This window comes from Orycteropus afer, unplaced genomic scaffold, assembly GCF_000298275.1.
Source record: "Orycteropus afer afer isolate SDZICR_OR568_19922 unplaced genomic scaffold, OryAfe1.0 scaffold00289, whole genome shotgun sequence".
Classification (NCBI taxonomy): domain Eukaryota; kingdom Metazoa; phylum Chordata; class Mammalia; order Tubulidentata; family Orycteropodidae; genus Orycteropus; species Orycteropus afer.
In genome coordinates this window covers 1,423,181-1,443,676 of record NW_006921876.1, presented here as the reverse complement: position 1 = coordinate 1,443,676, position 20,496 = coordinate 1,423,181, and the positions used below count along the sequence as shown (strand labels likewise).

Below are 20,496 nucleotides of genomic sequence, written 5' to 3'. Positions count from 1 at the left end.
GAGAGCGCTGAGCGGAGAAAGCGGGAGAACGTGCTTTCGCCTGCCGGCCAGGAGGCCCCGGAGCCGGCCCATGGGGAGGGAGCGCCCGGCGCGGTCCAGGACGCCCGCCGCCGCCTGCGCTGCGCCCGGCCCTTGAAGCCCAGGTAAGCGCCAAAAGGAGGCGCCAGGGGAGCGCTTTTCTGGGGACACTCGTAGAAGCGATTTCTGAGAGTTGAGCCCGCGCTGCGCACAGGGAGTGAGTTCCCTGTCCCCCTTTGGGCTGGGCCACACATCTGAAAGTTAGGATGCCCGATGGGGCTGAACTGCGTCAGAGCGGTGGCCCCAGAAAAACCAGGCGCCTTCTGCCACGGCTCCCTGGCCTCTATCCTTGGGCTTCGGACTTCGCCGTCCTGGCCGAGGGGCTGCGCTGTGAGAGCGCTGCCTCTATGGTGCCACCTGTCATCCTGGTCCCTTGCACGCGCGTTCAATTTTCCCTCTCTTGCCTTTCTCTGGGGCCCAACCCGCTTTCCCCGCCTCCTTCCCTCCTCTCGGCCAGGCTGCAGTTAACAGTGGCGGCTGGCGGCCCTGGCACTGCCGCCTGGGCTAGGGCAGCTTGACCCATTTCAGCTGAGGCCTCTTAATCCCCCTCTCCTGGGCTGGCTCACTCCTTCTCTTGGGGGCAGGGTTGGAGATCTCAGCCCCTAGCAGTTGTCCTGGACTTCTGCTTCAGATGCCAAGAAATCATTGAGCGCTTGGAAGAGGCAGACTAGGGGTGCTTCCCAGGTGTAGGAACAAGCGTCAGCCAACACTGGCTGGCAGCCCTCCCCAGTGACTCCAAACTACCTGGCCTGCGCTTCCCACCCCTATAGGGAAGCCTGAGTGGGACTGGGGCGGGGGCAAGCTGCATCCCCAGAACCACAGAATGCTATGTGGGAAGAACCCACTGCCAATTTCTAAGTCCCATTTATATAAGGGGACACTAGAACCTAGAAGAGTGACATGACTTGCTCAAAGTCACACACCTTATAACTGAGTCAGAGCCAAGATCCAGCCCTCTTTTTCAGAGCAATGCCTTTCCACTAAGCTCACCCTTTGGGTCCTTGCTCCCTGTTTCTTCTCATGGTTTGAGACCAGGTTCCTGGCTCTATGAGGTCAGGATATATTTTCCTAGAATCGGCAGACTGTTGAGGAGCTCAGTCCCAAGTGGGGATAAGTCCAAGGAATTTGGGGGAAGAAGTGACCTTCCTACTCTAGGAAGCACTGGAGCATCCTACCTAGGCAGAACCCTTTGAGCCACATGTAGGCACGCAGCATGGTGCCCACCTGTGGATTGGCACTTGCTGTACTGGTTTGAGCTGCCTTGGTACTGCCAGGGTAGTGCCCACTCTGTGCTAGGGGTTAGAGTGCTAGGGGCATGTGCCCAAGGTACTAAGGAGCTCATGCTTTGGTGGTTATGCTCCAGGGACCCCTCTGGGAGAGCCCCATGAGGGCAGGAGAGTGATGGAAAGTACACCTGGCTTCCTGAAGGACACCCCAGCTTGGCAGAAGACAGCTTCTGAGAACGGCATCATGGGACAGGAGCTGAGTACTCCACCACAGGATGGCCTGCGCCATGGGGCGCTGTGCCTGGAAGAGCCTGCTCCCTTCTGGAGGGGTGTCCTGAGCACCTCGGACTCCTGGCTTCCCCCTGGTTTCCCTCAGGGTCCCAAGGACGCACTCCCACTGGTGGAGGGCGAGGGCCCTCGGAATGGGGAGAGGAAGGCCAGCTGTCTGGGCAGCAAGGAGGGGCTGCGTTGGAAGGAAGCAATGCTTGCCCATCCTCTGGCATTCTGTGGGCCGGCGTGCCCACCTCGCTATGGCTCCCTGATTCCTGAGCATAGTGTTGGCCATCCCAAGAGTGACCCTATGGCCTTCCGGCCCTTGCACTGCCCCTTTCTTCTGGAGACCAAGATCCTGGAGCGAACTCCCTTCTGGATGCCCACCTGCTTGCCACCTTACCTAGTGTCTGGTCTGCCCCCAGAGCGTCCATGTGACTGGTCCCTGGCCCCATACCCTTGGGTATACTCAGCGGGCCAACCCAAAATGCCCTCTGCCTTCAGTCTAGGCAGCAAGGTGAGTGCTAGAACAGAGCAGTTACCTGGGGCTCAAGCCATACAAGGGCGCTCAGTGGCCCTGGAGTAGCCCTGTCAGGACTGTACCACTCAATTCTTCTATTCTCATGAAAAGATAAGGCAGCACCCAAGTAGAGGCCTGGTCAGATGGAGCCTGTCAGTTCAGAACTGTCGCAGGGCCCAAAATCAAGCCCAAGCAATTCCTACTCTGAGCAACTCCACCTCATTAGGCCTCTCCCACTCATTTTAGGAATTGACTCACCCTTGTTCCTCCAGGGCAAGGCCCTGGGAATGGGACCTTAGAATGTGTGGCCTTGTGCTGGGGGCATGCAAGACCCCTGGGGGTGTGCAGGCAACTTAATGACCTGTGTCTAGGGGACCTCTCCCATAGGTGACCCCTACTTCTAAGGGTGAAATTTTTTAATATTGAAAAACTAGTATGGTTCAGGGTGTCACACAATCAGAATAAATCCTAGAGGCCCTTTGGCTGTGCCAGGCTTTAATTCTTTGGCGGCTGGATTATAAGGAGTCTGAGAATTCCTGGGAGAGGATATGGGGGTAACCAGGACAGCGGGCAAGGCACGCAAGGGTCCCAAAGAGGTGCCGTTGATCAGTCAGTATGTGAATTCGTCTGTACTTTCACACTCTTAAGGCTATACAGGTGGCCCACCTGTTGTGTTATAGTTCTGCCCATCCTTATAAGTGCTGGGAACCAAAACCAGCACTAGCTTAAACTTTTTTCCTCCCTTTAGGGTTTTTATCACAAGGATCCAAGCATTCTCAGGCTGGCAAACGAGCCATTGGCATCTGCGGAAGCTGGGTTGTTGGGCTTAGCCCCTAGTGGGCACCTCCAGAGAGCTGGGGAGGTAGAATGTCCTTCGCTCCACCAGAGAGATGGAGAGACAGGAACTAGCAAGCATCAGAATCTCTGCCCACTTTTCCTGGGGCATTCAGACATTGATCCCCGGGCCCGTTGGCCAACTTGTCCCCCAGGCCTGGTTCACACTCTTGGAAATGTCTGGGCTGCACCAGAAAGTGGGAGCCTTGGGTACCAGCTAGAACCAACAGCCACATCAAAGTGCCCCTCTACCGGGCCTCCTACCACCCAGGTGGGCTGTTGTTCATCCCACCCACCTGAGAAAGATGGGGGCCCTTGTGGGAAGTGCCAAGGCCTAGAAGGGAGTGCCAGTGGGGCAAGTGAATCCAGTGATGAAGTCAACAAGCTCCCTGGTCCCAGGGCCTGCCCACCCAGCCACCACACTAAGCTGAAGAAGACATGGCTCACACGACACTCTGAGCAGTTTGGGTGCCCAGGTGGCTGCTCTGGGGATGAAGAGAGCCCAGTTGGCCAGCTCCGGGCCCTCAAGAGGGCAGGCAGTCCTGAAGTCCAGGAAGCAGTGAGCAGCCCACCTCCCAAGCGCCCACCTGGGCCTTTCCCAGGCAGTGCAGGGCAGAGGGCAAGAGGCTGGCAAGAGATGCTGAATTCATCAATAGGGAACAAGGCGGAGGCAGAACAGCATGATGACCAGAGAGGTAAGAGGGCAGGTGAGGGGCTGCAAGGGGTCCTACTTGGGAAGGGGCAGCCAGTGCTGGGGTTTTGAAGGGGTATGGGAGCCAGTAGGTCTTTTATGAGTGATTATGTCCAGTTGTCAGGATTCCCTGGATTTTGATGGCTATCTGAGGGTTCCTCAGCATCTACCAGCCAGTAGCATTCTAGCAAGTGGTTTCTACCTTCATATGCCTCCTCCTAAGCCATGGTGTGTTGGTGGCAGTATAATGACATGATTAAAAGCATGAACTCTGGAGTCAGATTGCCTGGTTCCTGGATTTGTCGACTGGTAGCTGCCTGACCTTGAGCAAGTTACTTCACCCCTCTGGGCCTCAGTTTCTTCTTCATCTATGCAATGGAGATAAAGATGGCACCTACCTTATAAAGACTGCTGCAAAGATTAAATGATAAAATTTAGGTCTTTGAAGAATTCTTCGTTTTAGTGAACACTCAATAAATATTAACTCTTAGGATGCTTTGGGCCACAATTCCCTGTGTGGGGAATTCCTTCTCCTGCCTCTCCTAAAAGACTCCTTGTCCTGCCTCAGGAATGGCTGCTCTCTTGGCCAGTTGGATCCTGGAACTTTGGTTTGGACTCTGCCAGCATTAGGGCTGTGGGCACATCTTGGACCCCTGTGCCACAGTGTGCCCTTCATGGAGGGTTCCAGCATGGCTGGCCTTAGTTTTCTGGGTTGACCTTAATTTCTTAGACTTTCACACTGCTCAGCCTGGACCAGGACTCTCAATGGCCTTCCCAAGTATCCCTGCACCTGGTGTGGCTCTGTCCACACCCTCCAGACTTCTCTGCCTGGGCTGGGAAGTTGTTGGCCCCTTTGCCTTCTTGGGTTACTGCATCCGTGGCCTGTGTTGAAACTCTCCAGCCTTCTCACCTTCTGGCACCCTCTCTTCACATTGGGATTATCTCCTCACACTGTCATGAAGCCAATGATATCACTAAGCCCGAAGTAGAGCCATCCAAACTATACACTGGCTGGATCCTCTACTTATGGCAGGATGATTACCCTAACTGCCCCCAACCTTTGGTCTAGCATACTCATCTCCTAGGCCCTTCAGTCCCATGGCAGAGCATTCTCAGGCTCCCTGCTCAGTTTTTTTTTTTTTTAAACTTTCTAGTTGCCTGGTCTGCTCTTGCTAGTTCTGCATCAAGGCTCTTAGGCTTATAGCTAGGTGCTGGGCATGCTCTGTGTATGGAGAGGGTGGGGATTATGGCAGGGTCTGGGCTGACAAAAGCCCAAGAAGCCCAGACTTCTGACCAGTTGCTTTGTCCCCCCAGGTCCCCAAGATGGCAGGGCCAGCCTCCAGGATGAACAGCTTCAGGCCATACCTTGTCCAGCTCACCCGGCAGGTGTCTCTCAATGCCAAAGCTGTGCTCGGGCAGCTGGAGAGGTGGGAGGGCTGGCCTGCCACTCCCACCATGTGCGGAGGTGAGCCCTTGGCCCCTGGATGACCCTACCATCCTCCCCTCAAGGCTCCCTTCTCACCTCCCTCTGCCCTGTCTCCAGACTGCCTCTACAAGGGGAGCAGCAGCCAGAGGAGGACTCAACAGCCAGCTCTGAGGAGGGAGGAGGGTCTGGCCTGGAGGCCCAGCTCAGCATGGGCCTCGCCAAGCACCTGCTGAGTGGTTTAGGGGACCGACTATGCCGCCTACTGCGGAGGGAGCGGGAGGCCCTGGCCTGGGCACAACGGGAAGGTAAGCAGGACCCACAGAGCATTCGGGCCTGCAGAGTAGGGGGTCTTCTCTGGTACTCCCACCCTTCCCCCACCAATGCTGCCATTTCATGTTCTTGCTCATAGCTCAGAAGAGCTCCTGCCCTGCTTTGCCTTTGTTTCTGACTTGTGCACTTAGTCAACATGTCTTACGAGGTTTCTGGCCTGGGTGGGGGATGTTGGGAAGGTGCAAAACCTTGTCCAGCCCAGCTTTCTAAGAGCTTTTAGCCTTGTTGGGAAAACAAGGCTGAGTACCAATTATCTATAAGAACACTTAGGGGAGGGGACTCACTGCAGGGGTGTGAGTAGCTAAGGAATCTTGGGTGGTGAGGTGCTGGTCCTGGGAGGCTAGTAGACTTGGGGCTGATGTTAGAGGCTGGCAAAGCAGCAGGCATTCAAATGGTTCATTCCTCTGGCTCTAGGCTAGCCTTGACTACCTTCCTTTCAAGACATCTCTGGTTCTGTCCTTCCCTGGATAGAGGGTGTCTGGTGGCACCCTCTTGCCCCAGAAAGGCCAGTCCCCTTGGATTTCATCAGCAGGCCCCTCTTGTCCTCCTGCCACCCCCTCACATGCACTCTGGATTCCAGGCACACCACACCATCATCCTTCCCGGATCACTCAAGCTTGTCCATACCCTTAGGTGTTGGCACTTGCTGATCCCTCTTTCTGGAATGGCCTCCCCCTCCCTTTGTGCCTGACGAATGACACACTTACTCATTCTTTGGGGCCACTTGTGAGCCTGCCCCATCTTCCTTCCCTTGCATTTCTGTATTCTCTCACCACCACCTGATGCCCTAACCATTGGCTTGTGAGCTCTGGAAGGCAAGGACCAAGTCCTCATCAGCTCTGAATCTCCAATACCCAGCACAGAACACAGAAAGTGATGGATGTTTATTGGATGAATATACTAATGTATGTTCAGTGACATCTTTTCCATCAACCAACAAGGGCTTAGTCTGAAACTTTGTTGTTGAAAAATCCTTTCCTCTGGGTGAGGGAAGGAGTAGCCTCCTAAGGTGTCCTCCTCTAGTATACAAAGTCCCTGGGAGGAAACCCAACCTGAACACTTACTACACATTTCCACTTCTGGTAGCACACAGGGCTTGGGAGGGAGAGAGGTGAATGAAGAATGGAAGTGGTACAGATTCAGGGCCAACGGAGGGGTGGGGGAGGGGCTGCATTTGGGGAGCATAGGCCTCTACTAGCCCCTGGAAAGAATTTGCTGGAGAGGATGGTGCTACAGTGAGGTTCCTAAAAGGGTCTACTGGGTAAGGAAGGGGTGTCTGTTGAGGAGCCTGTCTTCATTCTTCCTTGGAGGGCCCCTCAGTGGAAATTGCTCCCTACCTCTCTGCATGCCTCCCTGGATCCTCAAAAGGGGCCAACTTGCTGAACCTTCTGACCGTGTTCTTTCCTGTGATTACCAGGCCAGGGTCCAGCCACTACCGAGGATGAGCCAGGTGTCCCATGCAGCTGCAGTCATTGTCACCATGGGCTCTTCAACACCCACTGGAGATGCCCCCACTGCAGCCATCGCTTATGTGTTGCCTGTGGTCGTATGGTAGGAGCTGGGAAGGCCAGGGAGAAAGCAGGTAGGAAAGGAGCTGGGGGGCCAGGGGTGGGATAGGGGCAGGGATGGAGGTCTCAGTTGTGCTGTTCTAAAGTTTGTGGCCATGTCTTCGCTGTCCCTCCCTGAGAAGGTCTCCCCACCAGCTCCTAGTCCCAGGCTCAGGCACTGCTGCTTAATACCCCTTAGAGCAGACCTTCCCTGCCCCCAGATCAGAGGCCCAAGCCTGTGTCCCTGCCTACACTTAGATGTCGAATACTTTCTAGAAGCCTCCCACTTTACTCAACTTTCACATTTTTAAACCTTACAATGCTGTGAGGTGGGTATTATTACCTCCGCTTTACAGATTAAAAGCAAACAAACAAAAAGCCCAGAGAGGTTAAGTGATTAGCCAAGGTTACACAGCTAATAAATGTTGCAGCCAAGATTTAGAGCCAGGTTTTCTGATTCTGTCCTATTCTTTCCACAGTTCTCAGTTTCTCTCCCTCTTTCAACTCAGTCACCTGGCTTGAAATTTCCCAGTGTTCCTGTTCTAATAGACATGGCCAAAAAGAGTTCCAGGGTCAAATTCATTTCAGAACGCTCTATTCTATATGGCCACCTTGGAGTCTTGTAATGGATATTAGCATATTTAAAGGCTCTGCATTCGCCAAGCAAAGAAGCCTATTTCACTATTAAACCAAGTTTTCCCCAAAGTCCATGTTTTGCAGGGTTTTGAGCCCACTGATTTAGATAACATGTCCTTGATCTACTTCCCAAAGCTTCACCTTGGTTACCTTAATTTCCTGACCTGCTACTTGTCCCTTCCTACCCCACAGGCTCTCAGGAGCAGTCCACAGAGGAGTGTGCCCAGGAGGCTGGGCACAGTGCCTGTTCCCTGATGCTGACCCAGTTTGTGTCTAGCCAGGGTGAGCCATCTTGGAGGGGTGTGGAGTGCAGTGCACAGTTCCTGAGGGAGACCAGCTTCCTGTCTGCATGTCCTTCATCCCAGTCCCATCCCTTCCTGGTTGGTAAGGTAGCACTGCATAGGGGCAGCTCCTGGTCCCCACTTAGCACCAAATTCCATCTCTTCTCTCTGCCCCACAGCTTTGACAGAACTGAGCACTGTAATGCACCAGGTCTGGGTCAAGTTTGACATTCGGGGGCACTGTCCCTGCCAAGCTGATGCCCGGGTGTGGGCCCCTGGAGATGCAGGCCAGCAGGTAAGAATTCGAGCAATGGACAAGACAGGTGACAGAGGCATATCTAGAGGGTCTCAGGATGGGTACTGTGTCTACAGATTTCTGACTTGGCGCTTTTCTTTTTTCTTTTATTTAAATAATATTTTATTCTGTTTTCAGTGAAGGTTTACACAGTAGTTTTGGTTCCCGTGTAACTATTTCTACACAATTTGTGCAGAGATATTGGTTACAGTCTTTATAATGTGTGAACATTCTCATTATTTCAGTTCTGGTTGTTCCGTTAGGTGTTTTTGTCTTGATGAGGATATAGAGGGACCTGAAAGCTGGGTGAAGTCAGGTCACTTCCCTGCCTTTCTCTGGGGCTTAGGAGCCACAGACTGGAATTCTAGCATTTGCCCATCTCCCTCCTCATCCAGTGCACTTCCTCTCTCCCGGCCTTCCTAAAGCTCCTATCCCACTTGGTGCGTATTCTGCCTTAGCACTTGCCACATCATGACAGAGCTGCTTATTGGTGTGTTCCAGACCTTCTCAGTATTCCCTGAAACTCGCAGTGGGTGCTCAATATACAGTTTAGAAAGTTATCATGAAGTAATTTTTTTTATTATTATAAAACTCATTCATTTGAGAGAGAGTTTATGGAAAGCATTTTGTGTGCCCTCCCCTGCTGTGCTGTACACCCACTGTGGAAAATTTACATCATACAGATAAATATAAAACCAAACCAAACTTACTGCCATCGAGTTGATTCCAACTCATAGCAATTCCCAGTGAGTTTCCAAGGCTGTAAATCTTTATGGAAGCAGACTGTCTTATTTTTTTTTTTTCCTGTGGAGCAACTAGTGGGTTCAAACCACTGACCTTTGGTTAGCAGCCAAATACCTTAATCACTACACCACCAGAGCTCCTTCAGATAAGTATAAGGAAAAAAAAATAACAAGACCTATAAAACTGCCACGAACGTTTTGACACATTTCTTTCCAATCATTTGTCTATATGTTTATTCACATCTATTTTAGAATAAAGGAGTCCTAGTCGGGAGCTCTTGTAGCATAGTGGCTAAGACACTTGCCTGCTAACCAGACGGCTGGAGGTTCAAACCCACCAGCCACTCCCCAGAAGGAAGGTTGGGCAATCCTACTTCCGTAGTGATACTGCCTCGGAAACCCAAGGAGGGGTCGCTATGAGTCGGGTTTGACTCGACGGCACATAACAACAACAACAGTGGCACAGTGGTTAAATGCTTTGAAGCTAACCTAAAGGTTGGCAGCCAGCCTTGGAAACCCTATGGGACAATTCTACTCTGTCCTATAGGGTCACTATAAGTCAGAATTGACTCTATGGCAATGGCCTTATTTTAACATATTTTCGACCACACTGTGCTTAGAATTCCCTGAGCAACATTTTTCCTCCTAACATTATTATATAACATTGTACTCTTTGTAATCATAATTTTTGGGACAGTACAAGAGTCCATGGTTAATACTTGTCAGTTAAATTGAATGTAGTTGCATTTGTCATTTTAAAATCTCTGGTTGGATTTTGGGGGGTGGTGGATGGGTTTACCAGAAGGAGCCTACAGAGAAAACTCCTCCAACTCCACATCCTTCCTGCAACGGGGATACCAACAGGACCAAGGACATCAAAGAGGGTAAGTAGCTTCCCTTTCACCCTTGGACTGTGGAGGAGGGAGGGTGGGGCATAGTTTGAGGCAGAAGGAGAACAGTAGCGGCAGGTCCCAGGAAGACCCACCTCTGCCCCCAATAATCTCTATCAGTCCTCTCAAATCATTCTAGACTAAAATTAATCTAAACAAAGTATAAAATAAATCTAGCCCAAAGCTCTGGCCCCAAGGCTTTCTTCTGGATCTTCTGTGCTGAGCCCCTCCATTCTAGAGATTCTGAAGCTGTCATCAGGAAACATGGTGGGAGGGAGTGAATCTAGAGCAGAGTGAGATGGGTGAATGACCGTGTGCAGAGAACAGGCCTGGCCAGGGGATACGGGAAAAGTATGGTGGCAGTGATCCACAGGAGGAAAGAGAGGAGCCAAACGTGAAGCCTTTCGCCATTTTCTTTCCCAACAGAGATCTCAGACTCCACAGAGACCCCGGCAGAGGACCGTGCAGGCCGAGGGCCCCTGCCTTGTCCCTCTCTCTGCGAACTGCTGGCCTCCACTGCTGTCAAACTCTGCTTAGGGCATGAACGGATACACATGGCCTTCGCCCCTGTGACTCCAGCCCTGCCCAGTGTGAGCAAGGCTGTGGAGGGAAGACTGGTAGCTTGGGGACCAGAGGTCGGGGCGACTCTCCCTGCCGGCTTGGGCAAGTCCTGAGCCTTCCCATCCCTCAATCCCTCCCTCCCCACAGGATGACCGCATCACCAACATCCTAGACAGCATCATTGCACAGGTAGTGGAGCGGAAGATCCAGGAGAAAGCCTTGGGTCCAGGGCTGAGGACTGGGCCAGGCCTGCGCAAGGGCCTGGGCCTGCCCCTCTCGCCAGTACGGCCCAGGCTGCCTCCCCCTGGGGCTTTGCTGTGCCTTCAGGAGCCCAGGCCACAGCGTGGCTTCCACCTCTTCCAGGAGCACTGGAGGCAGGGCCAGGTGAGGCTCCCATCTCTCCCCTCCCTCTTGCACCTTGGCCTGTCAGAGCCTTGGTTTCTGGGCCCAGGCAGGCCTGGTTGCTTAGAGAAAGCAGCAGGGCCTAGGCCCCTTGATGTTCTGATTCCCTCTACAACATGCCCCAGCCTTTTCATGGTGCCCCCACACTCCATTCTTTGCCTCCTTACTTTCCCCACTCTCCCCCACAGCCCGTGTTGGTGTCAGGGATTCAAAGGACATTGCGAAGCAACCTTTGGGGGATGGAAGCTCTTGGGGCACTTGGAGGACAGGTGCAGGCACTGACATCCCTTGGGCCTCCCCAGCCCACAAGTCTGGACAGCACAACATTCTGGGAGGGATTCTCCCGGCCTGAGAGTAAGTATCCCTGAGATAGGCTAGCGGGAACTGGAAACCTGAGCCCTAGGTTAGCAGCCAAGTCCCAGAGTGACCCTGGCTGTGGCTGGGAGCAGGGCCCTGAGCAAAAGCAGAACTGATTTGTTGCTACCACTGAGGCAGGGTCCTCTGGAGCAGGGAGGTTCCTTCCTGGGTTGATAACTACTGTGTCTTTTCCCCCAGTTCGTCCCAAGTCAGAAGAGGGCTCTATCCTTCTGCTGCACAGAGCTCTGGGGGAGGAAGACACCAGCAGGTGTGTGTAGTACCAAAGGCTAGCCCTGCCTCCCCAGCTCCTGCCTGCTATTTTGTCCATCTCTTTTCCACCTCTTTTGTGGCCCCTCTGTCTGTGATCTTCAGCTCTCCCTTGCTTGTGCACTGGGGTTACCCCAGTGGTGGGGGGTGCTTTGATAGGGGGTATCCGGTGCCTGGGTTGGGTCTGCTGGGTATGACCCACTCCTGTCATAGGGTGGAGAACCTAGCTGCCAGCCTCCCACTCCCAGAATACTGTGCCCACCATGGGAAACTCAACTTGGCTTCCTACCTCCCGCCGGGCCCTGCCTTGCGTCCACTGGAGCCCCAACTCTGGGCAGCCTATGGTGAGTGCTGGTCATCTATCTACCCTACTTCACTTTTGCCTGGTCCCAACCCCCATGCTCATCACTGGGTCTATGTGTGTCTGTGCCAAGCAAGGCTCTGAGGCCTGGAGCACTTCTCTTATTTCATTCCCCAACCATCCTTTCTCCACTTCCCTACAGGTGTGAGCCCACACCGTGGACACCTGGGGACCAAGAACCTATCTGTGGAGGTGACTGACCTGGTCAGTATCCTAGTATATGCTGAAGCACCACTGCCAGCCTGGCACCGGGTACAGAGAGGTGGGTATTTGGCTGGAAACAAGAGTGGGGACAGACTACAGATGCATGATGTCTCTGCCCTCCCTGATCACATGGAGCTTTCTTTCTCCCTCAGACTACCTCTCAGGCCAGGATGGGGAGGGACTCTGGTCTCCAGGCAGCCAGGTCAGCACTGTGTGGCACGTGTTCCGAGCACAGGACGCCCAACGCATCCGTCGCTTTCTCCAGATGGTGAGGAGGGAGCCTGGGAGCCTTCCTCTTTCCCCTGCCCAGCTCCCCTACTCTTTGGGTGGAACTCCTAAATGGAGAAGCTCTTCTTGTCTGCCCAAGTGCCTCATATGAATGTGTGCTACCCAAAGCCAGACTCTCTGCCCCACTTCCTCAGGTGAGCTGGATAAACCCAATTCACACAGACAGGTACAGAAAATGTAGAACGGGACTCAGCTATGTGGCAGAGCTTGGAGAAAAACAGGGAGGTTGAGGTAGGAGAATATGGACCTAATAATGCAACAGAAGCAATACCATCACTTCTTGGTGCCCACCACATGCTAGGCATTGTGTCAAGGGCCTTCGGTGCATCATCTCATTTCATTGTCATGCTCACCCCCTGAAGTAGATACTGCTAACCCCATTTTGCAGATGAGAAGACAGGCTCCTTGGTAGAATTGGGATCTGAGCCTATGTCCATCCCAGCCCCAAGGTCACTATACTGTGCTCCTCCTCAGGGAGGCCACCTCCCCTCATGGTTACTGGGTTGGACTAGAAGAAAGGCAAAAGGAGCCCATCAGAGAAGCCATCCTGCCCCTTTCCATCATCTGCACTGTATGAGGAGAGACTTCCTGGAGGAGGGGCTTTGTAGGATGCCAGCAAGTAAGGGGTTTGAGGGAAGCAGCATGGTAGGTGGAGGTAGAGACAGACCAGGATAAGGGGCTAGAGGAGGAGGAAATGATGGGCAGTGGGCAGAGGAGGCAGGAGGTAGGAAACTCCAGAAGGGCCAGGGAGGTAGGAGGCCAGTAATAAGGTTAGGGCAGGTCTAGTAGTTCTAAAGTCCAGGTGAGCCCTGATTGTCCTGGGGAAAAGACTTCTACCAAGTGTCCACCCCTACTAAGGCATACATATTCACATACACACATACACACCATGGCTGTCCACATGCAGGCACACACATCTACAGACTTATCTAGAGACACACATATGAATAGATGCATACACAGATGTTGGAATGTGCAGAAGGGAGCAGACAGAAGCATACCTTCATAAACAGATGGCCTAATATATTCTGGGTGTGACTGGCTGTGGTCTTAATGTCCTGGGAAGTCCTGTATGGCCAGCCCAGGATGACTCATGAAGAAGATCTGAGAACTCATGCTCACTGGATGAGCCTGGGGAACACTGCTGTAGCCTCAGGATGGATTTGAACCTCAGGGTGCAAAGGAATCATGGCACCTGGCCAGGGTTACACTAGGGTCCAGCCAATTTCTCCCCCATGGCCCACTCTTGTAGTCCTAAGTCCAGGGGCAATGGCCGAGGTCATTGTATGTAGTTGTATAGGCTGATGGCTAGTTGAAGAATGATGCTAGTGTTCAGCTCTGTAGGTGTTCACAGAGCACTTCCTTCTCTCGCCTCCACGAGTCCCTACCTGCCTAAGGAGCTCCCAGTTCTGGCTGGACTGGTGAAGTCCCCTCATACCTGCACCTACTTCAGAGGCTGTAGCCCGGACAGGCACACCTGTCCACCCACTGGGAATCAAAACTCCTGTGTGGCTTTGCCTTTGTTGGATCAAGATCTTAGAAGACTCTGATGAATGCTTTGGATTGTCTCACCAGTAATATGCAGCTCCCTACTCACCTACTCACCCACAGTTTAGCACACAATTCAGACACTTCACAAGGACTCCGGTCTAAGAACTCCTGCTGCAGACAGTTATGAGATGGGATTATTCAGGATGTCCTCCTGGATTTAGAAGAAAGGGATACCATTGAGAAAGGGAGCAGAGGGGTCAGGGTCAGAGACACAGACATCTAAAACACAAACTAATAAACACACAAATAAACAAATAAAAACAGTTGCCTTTTAGTTGATTCTGACTCATGGCAGCCCCATTTGTGTCAGAGTGAATTGTGCACCAGTATTTCAGTGACTGATTTTTTAGAAGGAAATCACTAGGTCTTTCTTCTGAGGCAGCCTTGGGAAGACTTAAAGCTCCAACATTTTGTTTAGCTACCAACTGTGTTAACCATATGCACCACCCAGGAAAGGACTCCATTAAAGTCCCAAGAAAAGCAGGATTTTAGACGTCTCAGACTCAGAACCCTTAATTCTTTCCTCTTAAATTCCTGGCCAAGTCCTTGCTCTGCCACCCTGAGCTATTCCAGCCCCTTTCTATGTCCTCCCCTGCCTGCCTTCAAGACTTGAGACACATCAGCTCTTTTCCACTCCCCTGTCCTGTGGGAAGTCCATGCTGTCCGTCCTTCAGCAGCCCTGCCCTTCCTTCCCATCCTTTCCTCATTCATGCTTTTCTTCTTTTAGGTGTGCCCTGCTGGGGCAGGCACCCTGGAGCCTGGCATCCCAGGCAGCTGCTACCTTGATGCAGGGCTACGGCGGCGCCTGCGGGAGGAGTGGGGTGTGAGCTGCTGGACCCTGCTACAGGCCCCTGGAGAGGCTGTGCTGGTGCCCGCAGGGGCTCCCCACCAGGTACTTTCCCAGTGGACTGGGGTCTTGTGGAGAGATTAGAATAGCAGAGGCAGCAAGAATAAACACTACAGCTAAATGGCATTCTCTGGCCCCATTATATCTCACCCTTCTCTATACTCGGAGAGCTGGGCAGAGGAAGCAGGGATGCACATCCTCATTGTAGAGAAACAGAAATGAAGAAGCTGAGTATCTTCTTGTCACCATCAAGCCAAACTGGGACTCGACTAAGAGGTCTGAGTCTCATCCTGGCCCCCTCAGCATGCTGAGGTGCTTCATGTCCTAGGATCCCACTCTGCCTGTGCCATTACTGGCATCCTCTTAGCCTAGTTTTGGCTAGGCCCTTTGATGTGCCTGGTGCTGTATCTAGGGCCTCTGCTCTCTGAGAGCTGAGTGGGGGTTGTTATAGGAATTAGACTTCAGAGACCAGATGGCAGGGAGAGAATCTGTGATCCTGAGTCTTTGCTGACCCTCATGCCATGTTCTCTCTGACACAGGTACAGGGCCTGGTCAGTACAGTCAGTGTCACTCAGTACTTCCTGTCCCCTGAGACGTCAGCCCTCTCTGCTCAGCTTTGCCACCAGGGACCCAGCCTGCCCCCTGACCAGCGCCTGCTTTATGCCCAGGTGAGTGGATACTGGCCAGGAGGCAGGTGTGTGCCCACGCCCTCCCCCTACCAGGGTCTGCCTTTCAGGGGCCCAGTTAAGATGCACATAGCAGATCAAGCTCTGTGCCAAGGAGGCAGCTGGCTGGGCAGAGAAAGGGCATTCTTTTTGAGTGGGAAGGGTGAGGGCCCTGCACCATAGGGCCAGTCCCAGGAATGTGACAGAACTTTCCTTGTCCTCTCTCTTTCTCCTAGATGGACTGGGCTGTATTCCAAGCAGTGAAGGTGGCTGTGGGAACATTACAAGAGGCTAAATAAGGGGATCCCAGGTGTCTGGGGCAGGGGTAGGGAACAGGTAGAACAGGTGCTCAGCCAGGCACGCTTCTTCAGCAGAGAGAGATGCTCAGGATTTGGGGAGTTTTAGTCAATCTCACAGGGAGTCCTGGTGGTATAGTGGTTAACCACTTGACTACTAACCAAAATGTCAGTGGTTGGAACCCACCAGCTGCTCCACAGGAGAAAGATGTGGCAGTCTGGTTCCGTAAAGATTACAGCCTTGGAAACCCAATGGGGCAGTTCTACACTGTCCTATAGGGTCACTATGAGTCAGATCAGTTCACTGGCAATGGGTTTGGTCAATACCACAAGCACCTTTCTCACTGCAGATAGGACACTTCATTCCACACCCCTGCCCTGGGCACTAAAGCTAACAACCACAGTGCCACCAAAGCTCCCACCTGCCTTTCATGAGGCTGGGACCTGCTCTTTTCCTATGCCCTTCTTCATGGTACCAGGCCCACATTGAATATGATTGGCTCCCTCCAACTCTCAACCCTCAGCCTAGGAGAAAAATAGTCCTTCCTTGGGGGACACCTTTTTCCTCTGCCTCATCACCTCCTGCTCCCACCCATGCCCTGAGCTCTGCTTACACCACTGCCATCCTCACTGGGCTCCCAGACAGCCCGTTGCACTGCAGGCATTGCTGGGCAAGGGGCCCTTGAAATCTACCCTCTTGCCAGAGAGCTGTGAAGTGGGGAAGAGGATGGGATCAGGGGACAGCCCCGGCTTGGTTGGAGGGAGTGATTTGGACGATGCCACCCTGCCCATTCTCCCTCCCTCCTTCCCTCCCACCCTCCCTCCTCACTCCTTGGAGATTTCCATTAAAGTCTGTTGTTTTGTGAATGCTGCCAGTGTGGTTGGCACTGCTCACACAGGCCGTGTGGTCTGGGGAGGGAGGAAAGACATGGAAATCTGCTCTGGGGCAGGGGCAAATGGAGTTGGATGGGCGGGGCACCGGGGCCAGGGTAACAGGAACCTCCAACACCTCTGCCTGCTATTCTGGGGGGGGGGGGACTGGCTCCCTGGTTCCCACTGAGAACATGGAGCCTTCTATGGGGCTGCCCCCAAAGATGGCTCCTGACAGCCACAGCAGCATGGCCTTGAAGCAGAACAGCACCATCTCCCTGTGCAGCAGCGGCCTGCAGAGATCCTGGAGCCACAAGCCTCCCTGCAAACCCCAGGATGCCCGCCTCTTGTGCTGACCTGATGTTGAGATCAAGGCATGTGGCTCAAGGGAGCCCTTGCCCAGAGGGTCAGCCCTGGGTGCCTCAGACAGCTGACTACCCCCCCACTCTCCTCTGGTGTGACTCTACCCTTCTAACCCTTTCCTTGTATATCTCTGCCCCATACGTGCACCAACTGTTGTTATACCTAATTGTTTCTGCTGTGGTTTGGGGAATTTTTTTTATTAAAATAAAATTTTTTTATTTTAAATGTTAAAATACACTTTCAGAAAATTTAGAAATTAAGAAAAAGTCACCTGTAAGCCCATCCCTGCCCACTCCAGACTGAACCACTATTAGGATTTTGGTGTATTGTCTTCTAGTATTTTCCCCCAAGGATCTGTTTTACACATGGTTGAGTTGCTGTGTTTTGTACTTGGTTTCTTTCTTTCAACGTTGTGTTGTTGTCATTTTCTATGTTGCTACCTAACCTTCACTGAAAATGGCTCGTGCTCATATTCCATTAAGTGGCTTTGCCATGATTTATGTAACCATCTCTCTTTTAAAATTTAGTTTTCTTCATTGTTTAGAAGGTTGGGTTATTTTATTTTTTTCATGAGATTAAAAAAAAAAATCAGAAATCCTACACTTCACCAGGCACTGCACTACTGTATTCATTTAAATTATCTCATTTAATGCCTTACCAATATTTTGTGGTAGATATTATTTATTTCCATTTTACAGAAGAGGAAGCAGACAGATTAAGGTTAAGAAAGTTACCCAAGATCACAACAGCAATTTTAGTGGCAGAACTGGGATTTGAACCAAGTTTTTTGACTCAAGCCACCCCGTTTACATTATAGTCTCAGCTTTTAATGGAGTTTAAAGATGTGTTTGCCCTCCTCTCTGTCCTCCTTCCAACATTATGCACTTTATGTCTGATCGTGTTCCAAGTAGTACTTATTGACCCATCCCACTTACATTTCACCTTATACAGCCCTGTCCTGATGTCACCCCAGAACCCAAAATAGAGGTCCTTGCTGTGGAAAGATGGTGCTCTGGACTTTTTCTATTAGGGGTGGGGATCATTAGACCTCTCCTTTCCACATAGACCTCCTCCAATCTGCACTACCCCCCTCCCTGCATCATGGGGACACACCCTTGAAGGCATACTTGGTTTGACTACTTGCAAAGAGCAGTGGATCAGTGTTCATCTGTTCCAGGACTGGCCCTGGGAATGAAGCTGGTCTAGACAGGCACTGACCCTGAGACTCAGTCTTAGGGCACTTGGTGACACTATTCCTCATGGAGGCTTAGTTGCTTGACCCAGCCTAGACCTGTCCTTTGGTCTTCTGCTTCTCGCAGGCCTTTTCCAGCATCTCCATGGTCCGTCTCCTGTTTCCAGCCACTCTCTTTGGCCAGACCTCAAATGTACAACCCTCAGAGCTAGACATGAGCTCAAAGCATGTATATCCATTCCTATCCAACACCTTTTTCTTATAAAATTTTTAGACTTGTTATTTTGAAATAATTTTAGATTTACAGGAGAGGCACAAACTATTATAGAAAGTTGGCAATTACCCTTCACTCAGCTTCCCCTAAAGCTAACATCTTACACAACCATGGTACATTTATCAAAACTTAGAAATCAACACTGATACAACATTGTTAACTAAGCAACAGACTTTAATGGAATTTCACCACTTTTTCCATTAAAGTCTTTTTCTGTTCCAGGATCCAGCAATACCTTCTTGTCACAGATGGCTTAGAGGGTTCCTCCAAGGTCACTCAGCAAGCTAGTGACCATGCCTAGCCTGAGCCACACATCCTTTACAGAAGGGCCTGGAAGCTTGGGTTGTGGCCCTCCTCACCTTTCCCACTTTGTTAAGAGACAAAAAAGTTTACTACTCTGTACATGGCTTGAGCGTCACAGACACACTTGCCGCATCCTTGTCCCTGATGCTGCCTACCATAGGCCTTCCTGCACACATGTTCACATGCCCATGCATATGCGTGTGTGTGCCTTGAAATTGCTGGCTTAGGCTTTTCTCCTATGGGTGCTAGGAGCCTGGCACTATACGAGGCAGGCCGTTCATGTCTGTTGCACCGGTATTCCTTGTGTGGCCACTCACACTGGCCAGTTTTCTTCTCTTTCTGGCAATAGAGGACATATACCTAACAGAGACCTTTCTTTGTTCCTGGTTTTAGAAGACCATTGCCACTAGCTGGATCTCTTCTAGCACCTAGCTGCCTCAGCCTCAGTGTCTTTCTATTTTAGCTCCTCTCCCTCCTTAGCTTTATCTGCTTTGTCTCATTGTCTCTCATCTCTGTTTGTATGTTCTCCTCCTCCTAGTTTCTTGGGAAGAGTTTTTGTTGTTTCCTCAGCACTTGGGAAAGGGCTGAGTACACCCCCTCAACAGTCCCTCCTGTGTGTACAGGCCCTCCTGTGTGTGCAGACCTTCATGGTTTACAAGGGCGCATTGCACATTCCATTGCCTCATGTGATCCTCACCACAGGGGTGATTAAGCCCGCTTGATGAATAAGGAACGCTTTTCCTCGCTGATAATGGGGGGAGTGGAGCTGCGGTTTGTTGTAGTCTTTGCTCTTTCAGGCAGTTAGGCTGTTTGGTGTTTATCTTAGGCCACCTTTGAGGCTCTCAAAGCCTTGCCCAGACATGATTTCATTCTCTCTCAAATCATCACTAGGAAGCAGGAAGGAATTTAAGACCAATACTGTCCCCGTTTCACAGATGGGAAAACCAAGGGATACACACACATAGACACACACACAGAGCAAATAAGTCAACAAGCTGCTCTGCAGTCCTCAGGCCCTGATTCTCAGTCCTGTAGGTTTAGTTGTCTGTGAGGTAAGGAGGTTTTGGATAGCACTGAGGCCAGCAGCATTCACTAAGTGTCTCAAAAGGTCATAAGCCCACTGAGGGTGCCTGTGGCTGAACACAGGGTTCTATCTCCAGGCAACTTGAAATCAGTGTCAATATATGTTAGAAGGGCTTAAAGAGGCATATTGTGGCTGGAGTTTCTGAGAGTGAAATTTAGTGCTATGCTAGCTCTGTGGGCACATTTCATGAGGGTAGGCCTTATTTCATAGCAAATCCTATGGCCAGAAGGGCTCAGCTGGGTTGGTAGGCTGCCTGACGATAGTACCTCCCGCTGCCCAACACTGGACACTGGCCGGTCCACAGAGAAACTCCCACATCTCCCCTCACCTCTTCAACACCCTGTGATGGAAATGTTGTTATGATCCTACCTAATCTACAGTTGAGGAAACTGAGGCCTATAACTTACCCAAGGGCATAGAGCAAGCCAGGAGCAGTGACCAGGCTTCTGGTTTCAAGTCCAATGCTTTGTCCACCCCACCACAGACACTGTCCCTCAAAAAGGGAGGGACACAAAGCCAGCAGGAGGTAAAAGAGTAAAGGGGAAGTCTAAACTGACATGAGAAGCCCGACTTGGCTTGCTTCATAGTTTCATTCCAGCTGGCCAAGCCTTCCTGTCCTGTGAGGAGGTTAAAGGAAGCTCTGAGGAGGAAAGGTCAGACTGGGAGAGAAGCAGAGCTCACCAAAACAACCCACACCCTGTTCTCAATGTGCCAGGCCCTGTGTACGCAGTGGGAGGAAACAGAGGAAGGAGCATAACATTGTACACTGATCTGGGCTTGGCTGGCTGATTCTAGGCCCTCTCTCAGCCTATTCCCAAAATCCCCAGCCCTGCCCCACCACCTT

At 51.7% G+C, this 20,496-nt stretch overlaps 1 protein-coding gene across 1 annotated transcript; it reads left to right on the top strand.

Moving 5' to 3' along the window:
• The first annotated feature begins 1,479 nt into the window (after positions 1-1,479).
• Positions 1,480-15,569, top strand: HR (HR lysine demethylase and nuclear receptor corepressor). Its single transcript, XM_007950808.2, has 18 exons — positions 1,480-2,091; positions 2,843-3,623; positions 4,934-5,084; positions 5,163-5,350; positions 6,793-6,957; positions 7,751-7,840; positions 8,019-8,134; positions 9,680-9,761; positions 10,194-10,357; positions 10,476-10,712; positions 10,919-11,084; positions 11,286-11,355; positions 11,568-11,698; positions 11,858-11,977; positions 12,072-12,187; positions 14,486-14,650; positions 15,145-15,273; positions 15,507-15,569. Exons 1-18 carry the CDS (start codon positions 1,480-1,482, stop codon positions 15,567-15,569), a joined length of 3,546 nt encoding a protein of 1,181 aa, XP_007948999.1.
• The last annotated feature ends 4,927 nt before the right edge of the window (positions 15,570-20,496 follow it).